At 49.6% G+C, this 27,247-nt stretch overlaps 1 protein-coding gene across 7 annotated transcripts in view; it reads right to left on the reverse strand.

The window, feature by feature from the left end:
* rtn1a (reticulon 1a) overlaps nt 1-27,247 on the reverse strand; it is a 315,521-nt gene that overhangs the window by 244,253 nt on the left and 44,021 nt on the right. For 2 of the 7 annotated variants that reach the window (XM_072491614.1, XM_072491589.1), the window contains exon 1: nt 19,616-19,633. The exons of the other annotated variants lie outside the window; for them this stretch is intronic. In XM_072491614.1, the coding sequence (XP_072347715.1) occupies nt 19,616-19,625 (10 nt within the window). In that variant the 5' untranslated portion in view covers nt 19,626-19,633. Of the gene's footprint in view, nt 1-19,615; nt 19,634-27,247 lie in introns of those variants that run through there. 7 annotated transcript variants of the gene reach the window in all.

The raw sequence follows: 27,247 nt of genomic DNA on the forward strand, positions 1-27,247 counted from the left end.
ATGTGACTGTGTGCATCACATCATGGACACTGCCATTCTGCAGTTTCACGTTAATCCTTGCTCTACCGAGCATCTTTACATTTTAATGCATGCAGGCACATATCACCACATGGGTTCTATGCGATCTTGTGGTGCAGCGGACAGAGTCCCTGCTTGTGAGCCAAAAGCTCTGGATCAAGTCCCACCCCAGGACCTGATGGTCAAGGAAGGGACACTATGCAGGTTCAGTATCAATCTGCAAATACTTTCAAAACATGCCAATGGTAGGTGGCAAGAAGAGGAGAGATTCTTAGTCAGCCATGTGATGGAAGGACGGTTGGTGCCTCTGCCATCACTACCCATAGTTGCAGACGACATACAGCATGCATGTAAAAGGTGCAATTTGCCACAGCAACTCAGATTCCCCAAGTGAACTGTAACACACCACCATAACATGGATTTTAGTAAGGCTTTACGCACGGTGCACTGATCAAATAATTAAAAGGCCATGGGAGCCAAAAGAAAGTACAAAGGTGAATCAAAAATTGGCTCAGTGGCAGATAGCAAATGATTTGTGTGGCTGGAAGACTGTTTGCAGTGAGGTTCTACAGGGCTTAGTACTGGGCTCCTTGCTTTTTGCATTACTAATGATTTACAGTAAAGTTCAGGGGGGCATGATTAAGAAGTTTGCAGGTGAAGTTTGGCCATACAGTTGATAATGAGAAGAAAGCTGCAGAAAGATACCAATGGACTGTTCAGGTGCACAGAAAAATGGCAAATGGTATGAAATCTAGATAAGTGTGAGGACATTTAAGGAGGCAAACAAGGCAAGGGTATAATATACAAATTAAATGGTAGGATTCAGAGACATGCAGAGAAACGAAAAATGACAGGCAGATAAGGTGATCAAAAATGCATACAGGATATTTCCTTTATTGGCCAAAGCTAAAGTGTAGAGCAGGGAGGTTATGGGAGAACCCTATAGAACACCAATTAGGCCACATTTGGAACACTGCACACAGTTCTGGTCTCCACGTTTCAGGAAGAATATGATCACACTCGAGGGGATACAGAGGAAATTTACGAGAATGTTGAGAGAAATGGAGCAACTTTTATCTATGAAAAGAATTGCCAGTTTACTTTGGAAAAGAGGTGGCTGGGAAGAAATTTAATTCAGGTGTATGAAATTCTGGGGGCCTCAATGATCAGAGGTCAGTAACTAAGGAGCATTTATTTAAAGTAATTGGTAGAAAGTTAGAGAAGAGTTTTTTTCCACCAGAGTGTGATCAAGGTCAGGAACACATTGCATGATAGGGTGGTAGAGCCAGAAACCCTCATCACATTTTAAAAAGTATTTGGATATGCATTTAAAGTGTTGTAATCTATACAGCTATGGACCAAAACTGGAAAGAGGCATTACGCTGGATTGCATGTTTATGGCCAATGTGGACACAAAGAAATCAATGGCCTCCTTCTGTGCAGTAAATCTTCGTAAGTTCCTAAGCTGTAGACGCAAAAAAATGGCATTGTGCTGTAGCTCACAGTTTGTGGGAGTGAGGGATTCTGCCCTCAGGCCGGTCGGGCTTTCGGGGATGTGGAAGATAGCCAATTTGGACAGGGGAGAGTACATGATATGCAAACATGCAACCAATGAACACTCAGAATAGGACACAACCAATGGGCAGTCAGGACACTCAGAGGTGGCATCACCACAAAGGGGGCATGACATGAAAACTATAAAAGGGATGAGGCCTCTTTTCACAGACAGACATCTAGAGAGTTAGACAGGGTTTGTAGATGTATATACATGTGAATGTGTCTGTCTAATGTGACTGACTGAGGAATACAGAACAGAACAAACAAAACAAATGCTTAAAAGTCCAAAACTCTTTGCCACAACTGCAAAAGAGAGTTAGGAACTGCTGGTTATGCCACTCACTACCAGTATACACAGGCCCTGAAAAATGCATCAAATTGGTCTTGGAGGTTCAAAGAGTGTCTGGAGGTCTTATTGGTTCTTAACCAAGCAAAAATTACATTTAACTGACTGAAAATAAACAACCACGTGTAATGATAATTTACAAGAACTTTGTCACCTTGCTTATTTTTAGTTAGGTCAAGTTAGAATTCATTCAATTTTGTGACAGATAATCTAACTTTAAAGAAAAATGACCCACATATGAAAACCCCAAGGTCGTACCATTCTCCAAGGAGAGTTGCAATGATATTTAAGTTCTATACATGAGAGCAATCAGCGCCCGCAATGGATGTTGCATGTAGGGCTATTGGCGGACGATGCGGTGTGCGAGAGGCTGAGGAAATGCATGCTGAATTACCTGCAGGTAAATGATACGGGGGAGGTCTCAGCAGCAGTGGTCTGGGAAGCGCTGAAGGCAGTGGTGAGAGGAGAGCTGATCTCGATCCGGGCTCACAGGGACAGGACGGACAGGGCAGAGACGGACCGACTGGTGAAAGAGATTCTACAAGTCGACAGGAGGTACACGGAGCCTCCAGAGATAGGGTTTTTAAGGGAACGGTGGGGGCTACAGGCAGAGTTTGGCTTGTTAACCACAGGGAGGCAGTGGAACAGTTGAGAAAGGCGAGGGGGGAGATATACGAGCATGGTGAGAAGGCCAGCAGGATGCTTGCACAGCAGCACAGAAAGAGGGAGGCAGCTAGAGAAATAGGGAAAGATATCAACGGGACGGGGAGCTGGTAGAAGGGCTGGGGGCCCCGATCGGGTTGGAAGAGATAGTGGAGGGCTTGAAGGCCATGCAGCCGGGTAAGGCCCAGGGACAAGAGTTCTATAAAAAGTTCTCTGGGATATTGGGACCGGTGCTGATGAAGGTGTTTAACGAGGCAAGGGAGGGGGGGTTCTGCCCCAGACGATGTCACAGGCCACGATTTCGCTTATCCTGAAGCGGGACAAGAACCCGGAGCTATGTGGGTCTTACAGGCCGATTTCCCTCTTGAACGTAGATGCCAAACTGCTGGCCAATATTTTGTCCTCTAGGATTGAGGATTGTGTGCCGAACGTCATTGTGGAGGATCAGACAGGGCTCGTTAAAGGCAGGCAGCTGGTGGCCAATGTAAGAAGGCTGTTAAACGTGATCATGATGCCCCGGCAGAGTAGGGAGGTGGTGGTAGTGGTCATGATGGATGCGGAGAAAGCTTTTGACCGGGTTGAGTGGGATTATTTATGGGAGGTTTCTAGCCATCTGGGATGGCCACTTACAACAAGAAACACGGACGTTCGCAAAGCCTAAAGGGAAATATGGACAATGTAAGATTCAGGCAGACACAGAGCCTGCATGTATATTCGTGAGCAGAGAATCCAGACAGCATCGAAACCCCCAACCGATTAGCATTTTAATGGCCCATCTCCGTAAGACAAAGGATTGATACTCAGGTAACCGATACAAGTCCAGACTCATCAACGCCACTCCTTTTACTCAGGAAGCATAAACAGCAAAGTCAATGACCGCTTAGGACACGCCCAGCCATCAAGGCACCCGCCCCTTTATTGGCTCAGATCGAAGGCAGTGATCGAGAACTGCCCAATTAATTGGGTCCAAACCGAAGGACCGCCCAAAAGAGCGCGAAACCCCCAAGGATAAAGAGAGACACTGCCATGTGTTCGATCTCTTTTGGACCTGGCGCTCTGGCAACATCCATCTCCAACTGCAGCACCACGACCAGGAGCAAGTTCAAGTTCAACGCCCGCTACCAGACGGATGAGCCCAGCTGAGCAGCAGTTACTTCTCCAGACCCAGTAGATCCAGATTCGAACAAAGGCCACTGTTCCTCTGACCTAAGCCGGGTGCCTGAAGTTAAGTACAGGTTGTCATAGTTGTTAGGTGTAGTTTAGCTCGTAGTGTTTATGTTGCATGTATAAGTTAATCTTGTGTGTAAATAAAGTATTATTGAACTTGAACTAACTAACTGGTTGTTGGGTCTTTGATCGATATCTGGTTGAACCTTGTGGTGGTATCATTTGATACCTGGCGACTCTGAAAGCAATATAATATCGATATCTAGATAAAAGAAGGGCAACCTTATTGACTGCCATATTTATAGCGAGTAAATATAGTAACAATTATTGGCGACGTCTGACAGAACTCGACCCAGAAGTAATTTTGTCACTCCGAGAGAACCCACAAAACGTTTGAATTAGAAACTCAATTGGACAAGTGAAAGAAACCACAAGCGTAAGACCAGTATCGATCAAACCTCCACGATTCGGAAGTGTGTAGTAATTTGCATGCGTACTAACAGGGATATAAGGTAAACTCATTAGATTCTGTTGCGTGAAACTTTCGGGAGTTGTGTGAACCGGAAAATAGCTTAAGCCGTACCCGCTGTTTGCATCACCGCTTTATTCCCCTCTGTCCCAAATTCACAGTAGAGATACAGAGATTACGGTAGAAATGGCAATGAAGGCAATGGAACACCTTATGTACCCACAGGAGCCCAAGGTCGCAGCGACCATCAGAGCAGAGCGGTGTCCCTTATGGGAAGAGGAAATTAGGAAGTACCTAAAGGGGAAAGGATGGCCCCTATGGTCTGAGTTTTGTGCAAATGAAGAGATAGGTCCTGGTAGTATAGGACAAACTTGGTGGGATAACTTGACCGAGATCCATAAAAAGAGTTTAGGTAGAGTTCATAAGCCGATGGCAATCGTGTCCTGTTTGGCACAATTGCGAGGCACAGAGGAGGTCGTGAGGACACTCCGCAGACAGCTTGAAGAGAAAGAGAGGAGTAGTGAGGGAAACATTAGTGAATGCGAAAAAGTAAATGAGCAACTCCGAGAGCAGCTAGCGGCGAAGGACAAGGAGATGGCTGATGTCAAATGGGCACACCAATCTTGTCTCTCTCACCTAAGCAGCTTTCAGACCCAATATGATGAGGCCTCCCAAGACACGCAGCGCGTGGTCTTGGTAAGGGAAGAAACAGAACACCAAGTAGAACAAATGAAAAAGCAATGCGAGGACTCAAAGGCAGCCCTACGAGCACTCCACAGTTCCACCACGGAACAAAGGCAGAGTTCGGTAGACCACGCCAAATGCAGGCAGCAAATTTCACGATTAGAGTCACTGCTCTCAGTTCAGAATGGTTTCAGAGATACCTTTGGACCAAATTTCGACCAGGAAGATGGCCCCGATGGGCAGGAACTTAATGAAACGGCCCATCGATATGTAAACGGAACAGAGATTCAGAATAGAGCCCCCCTGGCCCTGAAAAGGAAAGCACCCGCACCACCGACTGCACAGGCAGCACCCAATCCTAGGAATCCAGTCACCACGCAGCTCAGAGTACCGACAGAAGACAAACCCGATTTTGTGTACACCACCCCACTAACCATCACCCAGTTCAGGGATGCCCAGGATAAAATAGAAACCTTTCACCCCACATCAGACCCACACCATTTCTTTGAGCGAGTTAGACAACAGACTGTCATGTACGGTCTGGACGAGCAGGAAGAAGTGAAACTCATAGTGATGAGCCTCGACCCATCTGTTAGTTCAGCCCTTCCCGACCCACAAAATGTGGGAGGAGGTAGCCTCCAGGAAATGAAGACAGCTATCCCAGATGCAATTGACTATAATAGAGGAGGAGATCCCATTGAAGGACTCAACCGATGTAGACAGAAGGAGAGCATCCAACAGCATTTGCTGGACGCCTCTGGATACACTTCACAGCAGTATTTGGAGATTTAGCCCGCGCCCATTGAACTGCAGACAATATGGCCAAATGGACCCGTATTTTAGTCTCCCACGCCATAGATGCAGGACAAAAGGCATGTGCAAATTATGACCCTTCAGACCCTGCACACAATGAAGTGTGGGTTCTGAAGAGATTCTCTAGAGCTTGGGAACAATCCCTCCATAAATAGGCAGAGCAGGAAAAGGTAGAAGCAAACATGAATCCAGCAAGGACACATCAAGACTCTGCATGGGTAAATGAAGGTAGAAATAACACTCAGCACCCTAAAACGCAGGAATACTACAATTGTGGACAGAAGGGATATTACGCCCGAGAATGCAATGCCCCCCCCGAACCCGCAACGGAATCAGCAGGTAAATGCCCCACATAGGAACAATGCCAGGCCTACCCACAGCGTGAATGCCCGTTCAGATAATTTGGCCATGAATGGCACCGATTGACGGTGTTCGGACTCCCCAACTTGGGTCTGTAACACACTTTGTGACAAGTCCGGAAGACCTGTAGTCACAGGCACAGTCCGGGGACACCCCGTAGAGTTCCTTTGGGACACAGGAGGGTCCCGAACCACGTTAAACTCCTCCTCGATGTTTTTCCAGGTGTTATTGCAAATGTCCAAGCATTTTCTTCAGCACTGCAATCTTTTCCTTGCTCCTCTTGGCTTCCTCCTGGAATACTGAGCATTGCTGAGTCTTCTCTACCAGTTTGTTCATAGAGGCATGAAATTCATAGAACATCGAACATAGAACATACAGTACAGGGGGCCATTCGGCCCATTGAATCTGCACCGACCCACTTAAGCCCTCACTTCCACCCTATCCACGTAGTCCAATAACATCTCCTAACCGTTTTGGACACCAAGGGCAATTTAGCATGACCAATCCACCTAACCTGCACGTCTTTGGACTGTGGGAGGAAACCGGAGCACCCGGAGGAAATCCGCACATGCACAGGGAGAACGTTCAGACTCCGCACAGACAGTGACTCAGCGGGGAATCAAACCTGGGACCCTGGCGCTGAGAAACCACAGTGCTAACCACTTTGCTACCATGCTGCCCAGAAACAAGGGAAATCAAACTTCAAGGTTGGTGCTACAGAGATTTTGCCAACATTTTCTGCGTTCACCATGAAGTTGGGAGCATTTCTTCTCAAGCTATTTGCTTTGACATAAAGGCACATAGGCACTGCTGAGATTCGAACTCAGGATCTACTGTTTACTAGACAGGCACTTTAACCATCTAAGCCATAGCACCAATCTAAATTCATTTTGCTTGTCTTTGTACTTTCCAAAGTAACAAACTTCTATCTTTGTAGAGTGTGAAGGTCCTTAAATATGTTTTTCTTTTGTTTGTAAAACTCAATTGCCTCGCCTTGACTCTTGCAATTTAAGTGTTCTCAACTTTTTCTGCTGTTCAGTCTTCATTTGTTGAAGGGTTACGTACTCATTTTGCATTTGATCTTGAAGGACGATTGGCTGTTCTTTATGGTTTTTTGTTATGTTACATTTAATTTGGAATTTCTGGACATACCAACTTCTGAAGACATATAGAATAAACCAATGTAGTCTGACAGTTGAAGAATATGAAGACTAGGAACTATGAATTTTATTTTGAACTCTGAGGTCAGCCATATGGACCCAGGTGGTCTTGCTGATGCCTCACATTACTATGTTCATACTTATATAGAATTTACAGAGAAGGAGGCCATTCGGCCTATCGAGCCTGCACCGGCCCTTGGTAAGAACCCATGCCTCCTCCCTATCCCCGTAACCCCATCTAACCTTTTTTGGACTCTAAGGGGAAACTTAGCATGGCCAATCCCACCTAACCTGCATATCTTTGGACTGTGGGAGGAAACCAGAGCACACGGAGGAAACCCACGCAGACACGGTGGGAGGAAGTGCAAAGTCCACACAGTCACCCAAGACTGGAATTGAACCCGGGTCCCTGAAGCTGTGAGGCAGAAGTGCTAGCCACTGTGTCACCATGCCACCCCGCTGTAGAACCATGTGATAAAATAACCTGCCAAAAATTGTGGTCAAGATTCACACATGACGAATATCCACAAATCAGCTGTTAAGAACCAATCAACCTGCTGTATTTACATCTTGCTAATTTGCTTAAATTTCCAGTAAGCATTTTGCTGATCATTGAAACTTTCAACTCTATGGGCCATTTATAGCTTGATGTATTTTACTTTCTGCAAGATTAAGGTGACTTCTGTTTTCCCTGCCAGCTTCTGAGGACTGTGCAGTAACAGTTTCTAGGACACACATAGGATATAGAAAAAAAACCAAATCCAATCTCAATTAGATCTTGCATGGTGTTTTCCACAGATAGAAAACGAAAAATCAATAAAATGTTGCTGTCCCGCCTCCTAGCAAATAAACAGGGACCCTGAATTCCAGTTTCAAAAATAATTGTTTTCCTCAACAACCATATTTAATTAGGAATAAAATTAAAAGCAAAATACATCCAAATTAGATCAATGGACAATATTAAAAATTAGAAATATTTCACATACATGCAACATACCCATCCATGTTAACAAATTACGTATGGCAGATGGGCCGAATGGCCTCTTTCTGCATTGTAAATTCTATGATATAGGAATTTCCTTCGCCACATTTACATCCTGTAACATACTTCCTAATTTTACTTACCTTGAACGGAGGCATCTGCAAAGCAAGTCATGCACCTGGGTACTTGCCTCAAGACCTTCAACTGGAATTTCTGAGAGGTGGTTCTGTCACAATACCACAATGCCGTTGCCTCCCCTGTGATGCTGTCACCTTTGCTGATACCATTCCCTCCTGTGATGACCTGTTGTTGCTTGCCAACACTCCACCCTGCGGTGGCCAAGGTCCCCTGTTCCCCAGATCCTGAACTTTGGCTCCCAAAACCCAGGCCCAGTCCAAAACCTGACTCCACCTCGAGATTCGCTCCCCCAAACCATACAAATGAGGTTTGAGGCTTTCTCAAAAGGGAGTTCCCAACTAGGCATCAGCAACCTGGAGTTGAAACCGAGCAGTCCAGTTGAATGGAAACTTCATGCAGAGTTTAGATCATTATTGGAGGTGCAGCATAGCTTTGTGGGTGAAAATCAAACAGAGAACATACTATGTGTACAGTAAGTCTGCAAACAGAGAGATGGGATGGAAATGTAAAATTGGGTGAGAAATGGACAATGATAGGATTGGCTACAAAGTCAAGTAGTAGCAAGATATTTGGTGTATTGTATGACGGTTCTTGAATTTGACAAGTTCCCTTGATTATTTGACTGTCACTACCAAGTTTCCTCCACAGAACAAATCAGATTGCACAAAAAGGATAATCATTGTTCAATAGCAGAAATGATTCTAAAACGTGCTTCCTTTTCATAGTCAATGATAGGAAGATGCAGGCAGAAATAATGACCTCAGAAATATATTTGTGATTATTTGACCCAGAAATTCATACTGGTTTTGAGTACAGACAGCTGAGGCAACAATCTACTGAAAATGCATCATGTCATTCTGCTGAGTTACAGCACTTTAAAATATCATTGAATGCTCATCCAGGCTAGGAATTAAATGAAGGACCATTAGGCTAATTATAATCTGGCAATTCAAATATCACCTCTTCAAAAAAAGTTGGACACAGGCAGAATCTGGATTACAGAACACAAATACTCAAACAGTGCTTCCTGCGTGCTAGGACCATTATTCATAAACTACTATTGTTTTTGTTACCATTGTAAAATTTCATTAGCAGAAACAGTGCAAGAAGCTGAATCTATTTCCTACAGAAAGAATTAACTGATGTTTCCAGGACCGCACATCTGCAGTAATGTAACAAAATTACGAAAAGATAAAATTAAGGCACATCTCTGGATCCATGTCCGAACAGCTCACACTACTAGGGTAGAACTCTTGTGGCTCTGTCAACAGTTACGGTTGCTTTTTGTGAAATTAATTATTTACAACTCTGTGGCTTCGAGGAAGAGCTGGAAGCGCTGTTTAAACAGCTTCCAGTTTACGCCGAGATTGCCACCGATTCGGAGCGGCTGCGGCGGGCTGATGTTTTCCATGGAGCAGGATGGCGGATTTCTGAAAGGGTGCAGGTAGGTCTCACAGTCGCTGGTTTGCGTCCACTACTGGTATCATGTCGTGTTGGGTGTTCTGATGCACAAATGATCCAACACGGCTGTAGATGGTACAACTCTGATTTATTGTCTAATCAACGGTAACAACTAACTACTGGCTTGGGTTCGTGCTTCACCAGCTAGCCTGTGGACCCAGCCCTATCACAATCTTAGTGAGGCACTCAGCACATGGTCTATGTCTGAGTGGCACGCTGTGAGCTCTGTGCTCCGAGCTATCTCCTGGTAGAATGAGTGGGAACTGTGGTGTTCCCTGTTTTATAGTGCATGTGCTCTCACTGGTGATTGGCTGCGATGTTGTGTGTGTGCTGGTTGGTCCAACTGCCTGTCCATCAGTGTGTGTGTGATTGCACCATGATATGCTGATCTGGATATCATGACAGAATGCTGCCACAATTTTGCACAAATTATGAATTTCATTCAGCGTGCAGGAAATGAAATAGCATTACAACACGGGAGAGGCAGTGCAAATGAGGAGCTGTGAAATATGGTTTAGGAGGGTGGACCTGATAATTTAAGAGTAACATTCATGAGCTACAGCCAGTGTCAGAAGTGAGATACAAAACAGATTCCATGGCTCAACATATACACTGTTTTTAGTATCTGTAAAATATCACAATGAAACAAAAGCAAGATTCTGTAGATGCTGGAAATCAGAAATAAAAGCAGAAAATCCTGGATATAGACAGCAGCTGTGGAAAACAGAAGGCGGAATTTAAGCAGTGGGAGCTCCACCTCGCATCCTCTGGGGAAGATACACTGAAATAAATGTTGAATAGACAGCGTCCGGCCTTCCCTAGAATTAGGGACCCTATGGGCAGGAAGCCCTGCACCCCCACACCCAGAGCTGCCAGCCAATTAGAGGCTGGCAGGAGTTCATTTTAGGGCGTACCAGCAAAGCAATGGAAGCTATCGACAATGCACCCAGGGAATGGCCTAGGACCCACACCAAAGTTAAGTAAGGGAAGGATGTGGGCAGCAAGGAGAAGGCTCTCACAGCAGGCTACCTCCTTCCTGATGCCAGGCCTCTCTATCAGGCACCGAGTTTCTTTGAATGAGGGACACCCCTACTTGCAGCTCACAAGCAAACCCGACAGGATGGCAGCTACTCCGCTGGTTCAATACCAGTGGTGACAGGATGAGGGCACTTACTAAGGGCCTCAATTAACATTGGACATGAAGCCATGCCACTGCCCCAGATCCAATTGGGGCAGAGCCATGGAAGTGGCAGGGTCGCCACCCGGCACTCTCCCGTCCAATCAATATCTCCCCGTGTCCAATCTTGCCTCGGGGCAGGCATTAAATTCCACCTAAAGTTCATGTTTCAGGTGACCTTTCATGTAATCTGGGGAAAAAGATGTAAACGCAGGAGATGCTACGGGCAGAACAGAATACATTAGCATTACTTTTAAAAATTGCGCGAAGCAAATTACCCCCTTTACAGAAGGAGAACAGGGGTCATGTCAAAGAGAATTTCGACACATATCAGGCTGTAAATCACAAATGCTTCCTTTAAAAAATGACAAATGATAACCATGAAACTAGCTTCCTTTTCTGGTGCAGCGATTTATCAGAGCAAGCTATTTATAAGTTCCAGAAAAAAAGACAGGCGTACACTAGCTTAATTTCTGTGTCTGGGCACTCAGCTCTGAGCTCGTTATTTATTCCTTGTCTGTTCATGAATATATTACTAGGAAATACAGATAACTTGCTAATTATAATGGATAAGCAGTAGACACTGGTTCACAACAGCTAAATTAAACTCAAAGAGCAAACTTTCCCCATATTTTTTCAGTGTCAGGCTCTGACTGAAACCCAGTGTGTAGGTCTCCAGCTGCACAGCCGGGCTTTTAGTCCAGATTTTGAGCCCCTCTGGAAAATCTTTTTCCGGCAGGCATGTTGTATGCCATCACGGTAGTGGGGCAGTACCTGAGAGAGCCAGCAAGATCAGCTCCATAGAGATCAGGGTGCCATTTAAAAAGGCGTCCCCAATTAACACAGAACAACCCCCCCACCAACCACCCCGCTGCTCCCCCTAGCATCGGGGATTCCCAGGCCCTCCCACCACCACCACCATCACCATCATCAGGGGCTCATTTCCCACCACCCACCCACCCCTATCCCCATTGGCATCGGGGACCTCACCTCCCCATATCCTCCTATCCCCATCAGCCTCGGGGTTCCTTTCCCATCACCACCAGGTCTCTGCTCCCCGCACCCCTCCCTCCCCACTTACCATTGGCATCCCCTTCCCTCGCTTACTGCCCCCATCCATCAGCATCCTGGCTCTCTTCTCACCACCACCATCCAATCAATATCCGGGCTCTTCCCACTTCATTCCCATCAGCATTGGGACTCCCCCACCATCGGGGCTCCCTTTCCAATCCCCCCCAACCCCCCCACCCCCCCAACCACACACCAGCAGCATCAGGGCTCACTCCCTAGCCCACCATCCCGTTCCACCACCAACATTGGGCTCACTCCCACTCAACCCATATCAGGGCTTTACCCCCCAACCCCACCAAAAGCTTCGGGAGCTCCTCCCCCTAAATGTGAACACTTGGACTTCCCACGGAGTCCACACCTGGCACTGCTCCCTGGCACAGGATGGCACTTCCCTGGCATGTCCTTCTCCTCCTGGGGGTTATACTTACCTTTGTGCCGGGGGCGGGGGGGGAGAGGGGGGGGGACTTATACATCTTTTTCAGAAACTGCTGCAAACCTCGCCGGCGTGACATCAAATTGACGAGGTTTGAATATTCAGTGAGAGGGGGCATCATGTGGCAGGGAAAGGGGATGAGTTTGGTAAGTATATTGAAATATCTTTTTTTTTCTTCTTTTATAAATTTAGAGTACCCAATTATTTTTAGGGGCAATTTAGTGTGGCCAATCCATCTAACCTGGACATCTTTAGGTTGTGGGGGTGAAACCCAAGCAGACATGGGGAGAATGTGCAAACTCCACACGGACAGTGACCCAGGGCCGGGATTCGAACTTCAGCACTGTAATCCCAGTGCTAACCACTGCGCCACATGCTGCCCTATATTGAAATATCGTTAAATGAGGTTCCCGCTCATTACATCACCAGTGAAGGACATGGAAAATCAGAAAACACGATCTCACTGACAGGAATTGCGGTTTTCAATTCTCGCCGTTCTCACTGACGGCTAACGTGAGCTGAAAGTCGCCCCAAGGTTTTTCCAAGTCAAAATTGATTCTGCTAAATCGTTGTGGATTTTAGATGGACCCCACCATGGTAGCAACCCTTTAAAATCTTTATAATTTAGTGATATGCATGTGATTTTCAGAGGCCAGTTTTGTACATTTGTATCCACACTTTTACCCCAAATCAGAAACGCATATTAGATAGAATTTCATCCAACATCCTATTTATCAGGACAGCACGCCAGAATATTTCTCATTCCCAGGATAGTCTTAACAGATATTTCTAACTATGCATTTCCTGTTTGAGGAAACAAGAACTGGTTAGGAACAAATGCAAGGGTCAGTTTATCCGGTAATATATTATTATGGAAGAGTACTGACTGCCCTTTGACTGTAAAAAAAAATGTCAAATGCATCATGCTATTTTTAAATACACCTTACAAGAAAACAGCTAAATAAGAAAACAAGGTCTGGAAAACTGATGGACATAATTATTGATTACTGAGATATCAGGGGCGAAATTCTCCGTTATCGGCGGAAAGTCCGCCGATCGGCGCAAAAAACGGTGCAAATCCGACTTGCGTCACGTCGGAAAAATGGGTCGATAGTCTCCGGCCCGAAATGGGCTAGCAGCGACGTAACGGGATCCGCGCTTGCGCAGTGGTTCACGTCGTGCAGCGTCATACGTGCTGCACGGCGTGACGGCTCATAAGGCCGCGCTGCTCCCCCCCACCCGACCGCAACACCCGACTGGATGGCTGGCCGTCGCTCAGCCCCGAGGTTCGAGTCACGCGATGTGGAGGCGCTCCTGGACGCGGTGGAGTAGAGGAGGGACGCCCTGTATCCCGGGCACGGCCGCAGAGTTGCCCCACGCCACAGCCGTGGAGGGAAGTGGCAGAGGCCGTCACCGCTGTGGCCCTGACACCACGGACAGGCACCCAGTGCCACAAGGTGAACGACCTCGTCAGAGCAGGCAGGGTGAGCCTCCCCATATCCCCCCCTCCCCCATATCCCCCCTCCCCCATATCCCCCATATCCCCAAGTGAATCCAGCCCTAACCTTAACCTCTGCAATGCACGCGCAACCGATGGCGTGCATTCATATACCTGCCTAACACTGTTGCCTTTTACCCCTGCCCCCCCCCCTCCACAGGAGAAGCGCGCACACAACAATAGGGAGCATGTGAGCACTGGAGGAGGGCCCGCTGATGAGAGGCCACTGACCGTACACGAGGAAAGGGCCCTGGAACTGGCTGGCTGACCTGAGGACCGGGAGGTTGCTGATGCAGAGGTCGGGGGCGTACTAGCGAGTGAGCCACCGACAGCCCGTCCCCATATCCCCCCTCCCCCGTATCACCTGATCACTGCCTGATGTCTAACCATGCATGCTTCATTGTGTATCGCAGGACCAAACGTCCAGGCACCCATCCCCGCAGATGCAGACCGCCCGCAGGATGCCCCTCGGAGACCATAGGAGACGGAGAGACCCGCACCCTCCAGCATGTGACGCCCGCAGGATGCCCCTCAGAGAACACAGGAGACGGAGAGACCCGCACCCTCCAGCATGCGACGCCCGCAGGATGCCCCTCGGAGACCACGGGAGACGGAGAGACCCGCACCCTCCAGCATGCGACGCCCGCAGGATGCCCCTCGCACACCACGGGAGACGGAGAGACCTGGAGCAACAGGGAGATGACACCCCCGTCACGTGCGGGAGTGACCACCCAGCGACGAGGGGGGCAGCCACAGGCCCCCGTCACATCCGAGCCAGGACACCCCTACCCAGGACACCCCTACCCAGGACACCCCTACCCAGGACACCCCTACCCAGGAAGACGAAATACCGGACAGTGACTCAGAGTGGATGGGTGGAGACGAACCCCCACCCCAAAGTGCCATGGACTCAGAGTGGGACGAAGAGCACGACACAACGCCACTGCTGTCACCAACACCCTCCACCATCGCAGAAACACTCACCACGGTTGGGCACTTTAGTGATGAGGCGTCTGGTACACTCACTGGTGCGCACAACACAGCCGTCCCGGTACAGCAGGTGGAGGTAGGAGCAGCAGAGGGACCGGGCGGTCGGAGGGCAGCCCAGCCCAAGCGAACATCTGCCGCCCAGATGGATCCCGGGTTCCTGCAGTTACCACACCCACACATAGATCCGATGCAACCACCGACCCGGAGACGAGCGAAGAGGGTGACGGGCGGCTTGCGGCGGCTGCAGTCGCAGGTGGAGGAGTCCACCCGCGTCCAGGAGCTGGGAGTGGTGCCGGTCATGCGTGCCACCCAGGCCGACACCGCACGGGTGGCGTCCGCGGTGGAGGCAATGGGTGCGACGGTGTCAGACATGGGGAACGGTTTGCGAGGCCTGGGGCCTTCCGTGCAGGCGGCGTCTGTGGCCCAGGAAATGGCTGCCCTCTCACAGGAGGCCATGAGCCAGTGCCAGCGCCAGATGGCAGAGGCGCTCAACGCCATAGCCCAGTCTCAGCAGGCCATGGCCCAGTCTCTGCAGGCCATGGCCCAGTCTCTGCAGGCCATGGCCCAGTCTCTGCAGGCCATGGCCCAGTCTCTGCAGGCCATCGCTGAGGGCATCGGCGCCAGTGGCCATGTGCGAGCCGGCGTCGCACTGTCACAGACAGGGATTGCCAACCCCCTGGGCTCCATGGCTGCAAACCTGCAGACCCCTGTCGATACCAGCACGGGCCTCCAGGACTGGCAGCGCCAGATGTCGGGGGGGGCGTCGGATGGCCAGTCCGTTCGCATCCCCCACCCATGTAGAGGCCTGGGGGCCATCAGGCACCCCGAGGGAGGAGGAGGTGGTGTGGTCCGTCCCGGCTCCCTCTGTAGGGGAGGTCCCGGTACACCGAGACACCTCAGACTCCCCCCCCCCCTTCCGTCCCAGGTGCATCGGGTGGGCAACGGGCAGGACAGGCTGGCAGCTCGCCATCCCAGTCGCCCGGGCCGCAGCCTGGCCCATCTAGGCCAGGACGCCCCAGGAAACGGCCGCCAAAGGGATCCAGTGTCAGAGGGCAGGAATCACAGGAGTCCACCTCCAGTTCTGCTGTACCATCTGGGGAACCACGTAGACGTAGTCAAAGGGCCCGTAAGGCCAAACAATTAGACACTGAGTAAGTTGGCACGGGTGCAGGGCACAGATGAGTTTTAGGGGCTAGGGCACGTGCATGAACTCCTTTGGTTATTAAAGTCAATGTTACACCTACCGAAGCTGCCTTTGTGCTCTGTCCAAAGTGTGCGGGGGTGTCATGTACGTTGAGCGCAAGTGTGTGTGTGAGGGGTGGTCTTACCTCAGCCCCAGGTGAGTCTGCCCCCTTCCCCCTGGGCCGCCATCAACATCCCCCGGGCAGAGGACGGGACCGTGCGCTGCAGTGTCACAGCCGCATGCAGGGATGGTCCGGGTGGATGGTGGTACTGTGGCCATGGGTCAGACATAGTCCAACGATGTAGAGCCAGGAGCTCATCGCAGGGCGGGTTGTCATCATCCTCCATGGCCTGCGATTGACACGCGTCCACCCGCAACTGTGAGAGCCCGGCCCGTTGTGCCGCAGGTGGATCGGCAATGGGGGGGGGGGGGGGGAAGGGTGTGCATGCGGGTGGGGTGGGTGGGGTTGGGGAGGGAGGGTGAGGGTGCTGGGTGGGAGGATGGGTGGGGGGTGTGGGTGGTCGGCTGTTGCCATGGTGTGCGGTCTGTGGCCATACTACCCGATTCCCACGCCCATCTAGTCAGTGCAGCGGGCGTCTATCAGTCTGTCCCGTGCCCGCTGGGCCAGCCGGTAACGGTGGACAGCCACCCGCCTGTGTCTACCCCGTCTGCCCTGACCATTGCCCCCATCCCCCTCATCTGGGGAGGACTGTGCCTCTTCCTGCTGCTTCTCCACTCCGCCCTCCTCTGCCTGCGGCACATCGCCCCTCTGCTGGGCTATGTTGTGCAGGACGCAGCACACCACAATGATGCGGCCGACCCTATCTGACCGATACTGGAGAGCGCCCCCAGAGAGGTCCAGGCACCTGAAACGCATCTTCAGCACGCCAAAGCACCTCTCGATCACTCCCCTTGTCGCTACATGGGCATCATTGTAGCAGTTCTCCGCCTCATCGCGTGGCCTCCGTATAGGCGTCATCAGCCACGATCGCAATGGGTAGCCCCTGTCGCCCAGCAACCAGCCCCTCAGCCGGGGATGGCGTCCCTCGTACATGCCGGGGATGGATGACCGCGACAACACGAATGAGTCGTGTACACTGCGTGGGTGACGGGCGCAGACGTGCAGGATCATCATGCGGTGGTCGCAGACCACCTGTATGTTCATCGAATAGGTCCCCTTACTATTGGTGAACACGGCCCTGTTATCTGCAGGTGGCCGCACGGCGACGTGCATCCCATCGATCGCGCCCTGGACCATGGGGAACCCGGCCACGGCAGAGAAGCCCACGGCCCGGGCATCTTGGCTGGCCCGGTCCACGGGGAAGCAGATGTAGCGGTGCGCCATGGCATATAGGGCATCTGTCACTGCCCGGATGCACCGGTGCACCGATGTCTGCGATATGCCGGACAGGTCCCCACTCGGTGCCTGGAATGACTCCGTTGCATAAAAGTTCAGGGCCACCGTAACCTTGACGGACACGGGGAGAGGGTGTCCCCCGCCAGTGCCACGCGGTGACAGGTGTGCCAGCAGGTGGCAGGTGTGTGCCACGGTTTCCCGGCTCATCCGGAGTCTCCTCCTGCATTCCCGGTCAGTGAGGTCCTGGTATGACTGCCGGGGCCGGTACACACGGGGCGCCCTCGGGTGCCTCCATTGCCGTGGGGCCGCGACGTCCTCCTCCCCCTCCTCGTCCTGTCGGTCAGGTGTCCCTCTAGCCTGGGCGGCTGCCGCCTGCCCCTCTGCGGCAGCCTGCGCCGCCTCTCTGGCACGCTCCTCCTCTTCCTCCTCCTCCTCATCCAGGGCAACATAGACACGAGCGGCTGCCACCACGGCGGCCAACATCGCTGGATGATCTGAAAACATGACGGCCTGGTGGGGGGGAGGGGAACGACGACATGTCATCATTGCCCATATCCCCTCCTCCCCCCAGCCAGGTGGCATGGACCGCATGGGTCCAACTGTTGGAGGCTGGCACCTGGCCAGGTGGACCAACTCACTTGCCCTCCCATCCCCCTCCTCAGCACGGACCCCCCCCAACCTCCACCCCAGCACGGACCCCCCCCCCCAACCTCCACCCCGGCACGGACCCCCCCCCAACCTCCACCCCAGCACGGACCCCCCCCCCCAACCTCCACCCCAGCACGGACCCCCCCCAAACCCCACCCCGGCACGGCACGGACCCCCCCCCCCTAACCTCCACCCCGGCACGGCACGGACCCCCCCCCCTAACCTCCACCCCGGCACGGCACGGACCCCCCCCCCAACCTCCACCCCGGCACGGACCCCCCCCCCCCCCCAACCTCCACCTCAGCACGGACCCCCCCCCCCCCAAACCTTCACCCCGGCACGGCACGGACCCCCCCCCCCCCCAACCTCCACCCCAGCACGGACCCCCCCCCCCCAACCTCCACCCCGGCACGGACCCCCCCCCCAACCTCCACCCCGGCACGAACCCCCCCCCCCCAACCTCCACCCCGGCACGGACCCCCCCCCCAACCTCCACCCCAGCACGGACCCCCCCCCCAACCTCCACCCCGGCACGGACCCCCTCCCGGCACTCCCCCGGAGCCCAGCCTACTCTAACCACCCCACCCCCCGCCGCACACACACACACACACACACACACACACCTCTCCTCACGCATTCAGACTGCTGCCACGCCATTGCCTGCCCAGAGCCAACCCCCCAGGCCGTCACTCACCTCCACGCTGGTCGGCGTGAGCCTGGAGCACCGGGTCACGCCGATGAAAAGGAGGTTTAATTTACGTTGACGTGAACGGTCATCACGTTGACAGGACTTCGTCGGCCCATCCGGAAGGGAGAATATCGGCAGGCCGAAAATCGGCTGCCTTGCGCAGACCCGTGACATTCTCCGCGGCAGCGGTGACATTAACGCCCCGCCGACTTTTCTCCCTTCGGAGACTTCGGCAACCGGCGGGGGCGGGATTCACGGTGGCCAACGGCCATTCTCCGACCCTCTGGGGGGTCGGAGAATGACGCCCCAGATGTGTATTTTCCATCATAAATGTTATCATACAATGTTTGTGATTTCTTGCTTTCCTTCTTGGAATGCTGTAGTTACTTTAAACAATCCAAGCTGCATGGCCCAACCCTTCCTTGACAATAAGGCACAAGGAGGTCGGAAAATGTTCGACAAGTTAACTTTCTTAAATATTGCAAATCTAACACAATGGTCAGATTAAAATTAACAGTGTAGGCTCTCCAGGAGCCAAAAGGGGTATTTTATTTCATTAGTTTTAGTTATTAGGCCCAGTGGGGCAAAGACATGAGATGATGCCTTGCCAACGAATGGAATATGCAGTTTCTGCTCCTTCGATAACTTTTTAAAAAATGTATTTTATTCCAAATGTATATGAAAAGGTTACAACACAATTCGGGGAAAAACTTCGCTCCTTCGATAACTTTGGACAGCGAAATATGTTTTACCTGTGGTCATCAGGGATTTCACTGGTGTGCATTAATATAAAGCACAAAATAAATGGATTAGTTAAACTTATTCCAACCTGCCTCTTTTGCTGACCACATAATTTAAGCTATAAAAAGACTCTTCCATTAATCTCCCAAGAGAAAGTTTCCTGATCAAAGACAAGCAAGTGAACTCCAAAACATCTATCCAGCACCAGATTCTGATGCTCTATTTTCTCTGCATCTAGACATTATTCCGATTCCAGACCAGACCCCAAGTGGCTAGGATACTGGACAGAAACCCCAATATCTTATTTTAATTTTGTAAGACTGTAAAGTAAGGATACTTCACTCCAGGATAATGGTATATTAAAACAAACTTTATTAAAACATAGTATTAAAATCTTTGTCACACCAGAAAATAGCTTACAATTACCCCTGAAACAATACTACTCAATACAGGGATTACAATACCCTTAATTGCGACCTTTATTTCCACTTATAAAACAAGGAAACAACTATCACAGTTCTCAATTTACCTTAAACACCTATGGGATAGAGGAATACTTGCTTTACAGAGTTATTCTTTGAGAAAGAGATCTCTTGACACTTACAGAAAAGATTGGACTCCTATCAGAAATACTGGCTGTATGTATGTCTTCAATAGCTGTTTCAACTAGCTTGTTTCAATTCCTCCTTGTCCTCAGACAAGTCTGCACTGCTTTAAAGACTGTAGAGAGCACAACCTGACTTGAGGTCCCAATTCCATCCAGATCGAAACTGAACTGAAAGTGCTTTCTCAACAAGCCTGATGCCTTAGCTTCACCCAGCAATGACATCATCTCACCAAGCTGGAAACTAATCATCTCCATGGAATCCCCTTAATCAAAACAAAATTGCATTAGCCCTATCTTTTTACGATGGTTAATTGGCACCTCTGGCTCCCAAAAGCTTTGTTGTCTTTCAACCTAAGAATCTTTTGAAACAGGATTTCAGCAGTCAAACACACTCTAACAGGCTTTTAACCCTTGCTTCATAAAATACATGCACTACAATGTATCTGAAATTCTTACATTCATCACAATATGATGTAATTTCATCCTTAATTAATGACTGATTTTTATTTCCTTACACAGACGCCAGATTAACTGCCTCGTAATTACCTGGATTAGCTCGGTCACTTTTTAGGAATAGATATGTTGCTCACTCTTCATCCTTTCGATACACCTCCACATTCTACAAAGCCCCGAAAAATATAATCTCTGGTATTGACAATTTTTTCCTTCAACTCCCTCAGGAGTCTGGGATGTATCCCATCAAGCCCTGCTTTTTGTCTTTCTTTAGCCTAATTTATCCAACGTGTTCATAACCAGTTCATAATTCACCGCTAAAGTCCTTCTTTGCCATTCCCCTTCACAAAACAGTGACCTACTTATTTTCAAGGAAGGTGCAACATTCCAGGAAAAGCTCTAGAAATGGTTTATCAATGAGATTTTTAAAAAACCACGTTTGCTCATAATAACAAACCGATCAGTGTTTTAAATTTTGCAAACTTACTATCCCAATTGAAACTACTATGATCCTAATTGTATTCTAATTGTAGAATTGTAGCCACCACTGTTATTATTTGAGGGGGGATGGGGCGTGGAGACCTAATTTGTTTTCGGTGGGGGGGGGGGAAGAAAAAACAACATGTGGAGAAAATTGCACTAAGTATGTTTTCTTGTGCCAATTTCATGGAATCATAGAATCAATGGCACGGAGACAGGCCCTTAGGCCCAAACTGGTCCATGCCAACCAAAAAGCCCATCTAAGCTAACCCCATTTTCCTGCATTTGGCCCATATCCCTCTAAACCTTTCCTGTCCATGTCTCTGTCCAAATGCCTTACAGAATCATTATCTTTACTTTTAAATTTCATTTTTAAGTCCATTACTGCAATAAAACAAGAAAATATTGTTAGAAATTGCACTCCAAAAAAACTGGGTAAATTTGGAAACAGGGACAAACAGTTTTTTAAATTTGATCATTGCTAAAACACAACAAATACAAACAAGGGATACGAAAAAGGTTTGGCCAAGCCGCAGTTCCTTGGCATCACCTTATGGTTCTCATCAGAGAGTCTGAGAACTCTCTATTAACCCCTATTCTAGGTTATTTAATTTTAAAAATATTATTCCCGAGATGTGAGCGCTGCTAACAAAGCTAACATTTGTTGCCCAACCCTAACTACCCTCGAGAAAGGTGGTAGGTGAGCGGCCTTCTTGAACCGATGCTGTGGGTACTACATAGGGAGTTCCAGTTTTTTGACCCAGCTACAGTGAAAGAACAACGATATAATGCTGAGTCAATGAAAGGGTGCGGCTTTGAGGAGAACTTGCAGGTGGCAGTGTTTCCATGCACCTGCTGCTCTGGTTCTTCCAGGTGCTCGGGACTGCAGACTGAACGGTTCTGCCGAAGAAGCCTTGGACAAATTGTTGCAGTGCATCTTTTAGATGGCACAAGCTGCTGGCAATGTATGGCGGTGGAGGAATGCCTGCAGTGGTGGATGGGGTGCCAATCAAGCAGGCTGCTTTTTCCTGGATGGTGTTACTGCACTCACCTAGCAAGTGGGGAGTATTCCATCACACTGTGTCTTGTAGATTGTGGACAGGCTTTGGGGAGTCAGGAAGCGAGTTGCCCACCATGGAATTCCAAGCCCTTGACATGCTCTTGCAGCTACAGAATTTTATAAAAGATAAATTTCGAGTACCCAATTCATTTTTTTCCAATTAAGGGCAATTTAGCGTGGCCAATCCACCTACCCTGCACATCTTTGGGCTGTGGGGGTGAAACCCACACAGACACGGGGAGAATGCGCAAACTCCACACGGACAGTGACCCCCAGAGCCGGGATCGAGCCGGAGACCTCAGCGCCGTGAGGCAGCAGTGCAACCCACTGCACCACCCTACAGCCCCTGGAGCCACAGAATTAATATGATTGGTCCAGTTAAGTTCCTCGTCCATGGTAACCTCCAGAATGTTGATGGTGGAGGATTCAGCAATGGGAATGCCGATGAACATTAAGGGGAGATGGTTAGCTTCTTTCTTGTTGGAGATGCTCATTGCTTGGCATTAGTGTGGAGTGAATGTTACTTGCTACTGATCAGTCCATGACGTCCCAGGTCTTAGTGAGGCATGACTGCTTCAGTATCTGAGGAGTTGAAAATGGTACTGAACATTGTGTAATCATCAGCAAATATCCCCACTTTTGACCATGCGATGGTGGGCAATTCATTGTTAAAGCAGCTGAAGATGGTTGGGCCAAGAAAACTATCCTGTAATGATGCTCCGGGGATGATAGAATTGGTCTCTAATAATCATAATCATCTTCCTCCACATTACCTAGGATTCCAAAAAGTGGAGGGTTTTCCTTAGATTCCCATGGACTTCAGTTTTGCTCAGCTCCTTGATGCCGCAATCAAACGCTGCCTTGATATCAAGGGCAGTTACTTTCACCTCATGGGCGCGATCTTCCCAAAAGGGAACACCGTTCCCTACCGAGCGCGTTTAGACGTGTGTTTCCCGGCGCTCGCAGTGCCGAGGGACACGTGGCTGTTCAACGCTTCTCATGTTGAATAAGGAGCCTATACGGGAAACACGCAGCCGGGGCCGCACATAGCCCGTTTTTTATAATGGGGAGCTCCTCTCGCTGGAACTCCCTGTTGTAGCGAGACTGGGTCGCCATTTTTAAATGGTATCCTGATGTCGGAGGCCGACCAAAAAAAAAAACCCTTGGCACCATGGCAGTGTCCCTTCCAGCTGGCAGTGCCCCATGGACACCTTGTCAGTACCAGGATGGGTGCTACCTGGATACTGAAAGGGTGCCCAGGTAGCACCAGCAGTGCCAGGGCATCACCCTGCCCAAAGGGCATGCAGCTGGGGGCCTCAGAACCCCTTAGGGACCCCATGGGTGGCATTCCGTCTGCTTCCCATTTGTGGAGACCAGCACCAAACGGCGCTCGACCAAGACAAAGGGATGGAATCCCAAAGCATCAGATACCTTTGGGAATCTGCGCATTAGAGTCAGACTTACTGCCTCGCTCTAATATGCAGATTTGCCAAAAATTGATCCCATCCATTGTGGGCGGGATTCTCTTTGCAACGTCTCGCGAGATTGTGTTGAATCTCGCGAGGCGTTGCGAGCCTGGTGGATTCCGGGAGCAGGGCCCCCCCCCAGCTTTCACCAGCCACGTTGCGCTGCAGCAAAATTCTTTCCCGGCGCATCGTAGCCAGAAGATAAAGCCCCATGTCTTTTATCTATGTTTCAACCAAGGCTGATGGAACCCAAATTGAGCAATGGGCAGTAGGTTATTGCTGCGTAAGTGAAGTTTGATAGCACTGCCAGCCACGCCATTCACAACTTTGCTGATGTCGGGAAGTAGATCAATGGGACAGTAATTGGCTTGTATTTGTTGCAGGCTTCCAAACAACTTTTACACCTCACAGGAGTCCTGCGAGGCATTGGAATCAGAATCCCACATGGCCAAACGGCGCATGATAAGTAGGGTTTAAACTTACCCAGTTTCTACTAGCCTCCCCCAGGGATGCCGCAGCCAGGCACCGTTCAGTACTGGTCCACACAAACATGGACCAGGCGGAACGGCACCCAGGGGGTCTACCAGGCCACCATTGGTCACCAGGGATTGTGCAGGGTGGCCCCCTGGATCTCCCCTTGGAATGGACGCACTATGGCACTGCCTGTCTAACACTGGCACTGCCACCCCAACACTGCCAAGGTGCTTAGGTGACACTGCTAAAATGGCAGGAGTACTGTCAGCCTGCCATGGTGACAGTGTAAAAGTGCCTGAGTGCCACTGCCAAGGTTCTGGGCCTGTGGGGGCCATGCCCAAGAAAGGAGGTTTGAGGGGGGGGGGGGGGGGTTGAACCATTCTAATCCTATTGTCCAGCACTTGGGCCAAAGCTTTGTATGCCCTGGGATCACAAGAGCACATCTAAATACTTCTTAAATGTTATGACGACCTCTGCCTCCACCACCCTTTCAGGCAAACTCCCATCATCTGGGTAAAATAGTTTTTCCTCACATCCCCTCTAAACCTTCTGCCCCTTACCTTAAATCTATGCCCACTGGTCATTGATCCCTCCACCAAGGGGAAATGTTTCTTCCTGTCTACTCTATGCCTCTCATAATTTCATACATCTCAATCATGTCCCCCCTAAGTCTCCTCTGCTCCAAGAAAAACAACCCGAGTTTATTCAATCTCTCTTCATTACTAACACTTTCTAGCCCAGGCAGCATCCTGGCAAATCTCCTCTGCACCCTTTCCAGCGCTATCACATCCCTTCTACCCTTCCAGCACTATCACATCCCTCCTACAATGCGGATACCAGAACTGCACACAATACTCTAGCTGTGGCCTAACCAATGTTTTATACAGTTCCAGCACAACCTCCTAGTTCTCAAACTATGCCTTGGTTAAGAAAGGCAAGTATACCATATGCCTTCTGAACCACTGTATCTACCCACTCTGCTACCTTAACGGACCGGTACACATGCAGAACAAAACTTCGCTCAGTGCTTCCAGGGTCCTGCCATTTATCATGTATTCCCTTGTCTTGTTTATCCTGCCCATCACCTCACACTTATCTGGATTGAATTTAATTTGCCACTGATCAGCCCATCTGACCAGCCCATCTATATCCTCCTGTAATCGAAGGATATCTTCCTCACTATTTACCACCCCACCAATTTTCATATCATCCGCAAACTTACTGATCAACCTTCCGACATTCATATCTAAATCACTTATATAAACCACAAACAGCCAGGGCCTGAACACGGATCCCTGTGAGACCTCACAGGCTTCCAGTCAGAAAAACACCCCTCGATCATCATCCTCTGCTTCCTGCCACTTAGCCAATTTTGTATCCAATTTGCCAAATTTCCTTGGATCCCATGGGTCTTACTTTCACTATCAGTCTTCCATGTGCGACCTCATCAAAAGCTTTGCTGAAATCTAAGTGGACTATGTCAAATGCATTTCCCTCATCTACACACCTGAAGCGTGAACTACCAGCCACGTTGCGCTTCCTAGAACTGCTCACAATACTCCTGCATAGCTGATGCATGACATCTATCTCTTATTTTATAATACTCCAGACGTAAAGGCCAGGATTCCTTAGCGTTGTTAATTAAAATGCCATGAATAAGTACATGATATATATACCTGGACCCCCAAGTCTCTTTGGTCTGCTACTGATTCTAGGTTTTCACCATTTTGGCAATACTCTGGGTGGGTGCTTCGTTTTGCCGCAGCCCGGGGGTTTGCCGACGGCGTGGGGCTGCTCCACAATGGGAAACCCCGTTGACTGGCAGGCGTAATGGAGCATCCCGCCGGCAGGGTGAGGCAGAAATGTTGCGCGGCGCGATGGAGAAACTCGCCCCTGTTCCACCATTTTTAGGTCCAAAGTTGATGACCTCACATTTGTCTACATTGAAAGCCATTTGCCACCGTTTTGCCCATTCACTTAGATCTCACTCTCTCTTTGTAATTTTATGTATCCAGCTACATGTCATACAATGCTGCCTACCTTTATGTCATGATGTGGAGATGCCGGCGTTGGACTGGGGTGGGCACAGTAAGAAGTCTTACGGGTTAAAATCCAACAGGTTGGTTTTGAATCTGGCCATGCTAAATTGCCCCTTAATTGGCAAGAAAAATAATTGGGTACTCTAAATTTATATTTTAAAAAAAAGAATAAAAAAGGTTTGTTTTGAATCACTCCGAAAGTTAGTGATTCCAAACAAACCTGTTGGACTTTGACCTGGTGTTGTAAGACTTCTTACTGTACCTTTGTGTCATCAGCAAATCTGGATATGTGGCTTTCTGTTCCATCTAAATCATTAATAAATGCAATGTTTAGTTGAGGCTCCAATTTGGATCCTTGCTGGACACCATTAGTCAAATACCATCAATTAAAGGAGCTGCCAGGGCAGCACGGTGGCACAGTGGTAGCACTGCAGTCTCACAGTGCCGAGGTCCCAGGTTCAATCCCGGTTCTGGGTCCCTGTCAGTGTGGAGTTTGCAAATTCTCCCAGTGTTTGCGTGGGTTTTGCTCCCACAACCCAAAGATGTGCGAGGTAGGTGGATTGAACATACTAAATTGCCCCTTAATTGGAAAAAATGAATTGGGTACTCTAAATTTATTTTTTAAAAATTAAAGGAGCTGCCAATTGATCCTAAACTTGGACTCCTGCAACTCAGCCAAATTTCCTAACCAGGTCAATCATTTTCTTTCAGTTTCATGAGCTGCAACTTCAGCTAACCATGCCTTATCAGGTACTTGATCAAAAAGTCCATATACATAATATCCATTGCCATTCCCCTGTCCAGTCATCTCTACAAAAAATGCAAACAGATTTGTTGGGCATGACCTAACCTTTACAAATCCAAGGCAGAGATAAAGGTGGCAGTCACGCTTGTGGTGGGGGAGGCGCTAGCCGCCATGCAGATGGCGCTCGGCGGCATGGGGGAAGAGGCTAGAAGACCAGAGGAGCACGATACGGGAGCTGGAAAAGGCATCAACTGATCGTCGCCCGGGAGGCCAAGATCTAGAGGTTGGTGGTGACCCACCTATGCCATACAACCTGAAG

This window comes from Scyliorhinus torazame, chromosome 2 (assembly GCF_047496885.1).
Source record: "Scyliorhinus torazame isolate Kashiwa2021f chromosome 2, sScyTor2.1, whole genome shotgun sequence".
NCBI lineage: Eukaryota > Metazoa > Chordata > Chondrichthyes > Carcharhiniformes > Scyliorhinidae > Scyliorhinus > Scyliorhinus torazame.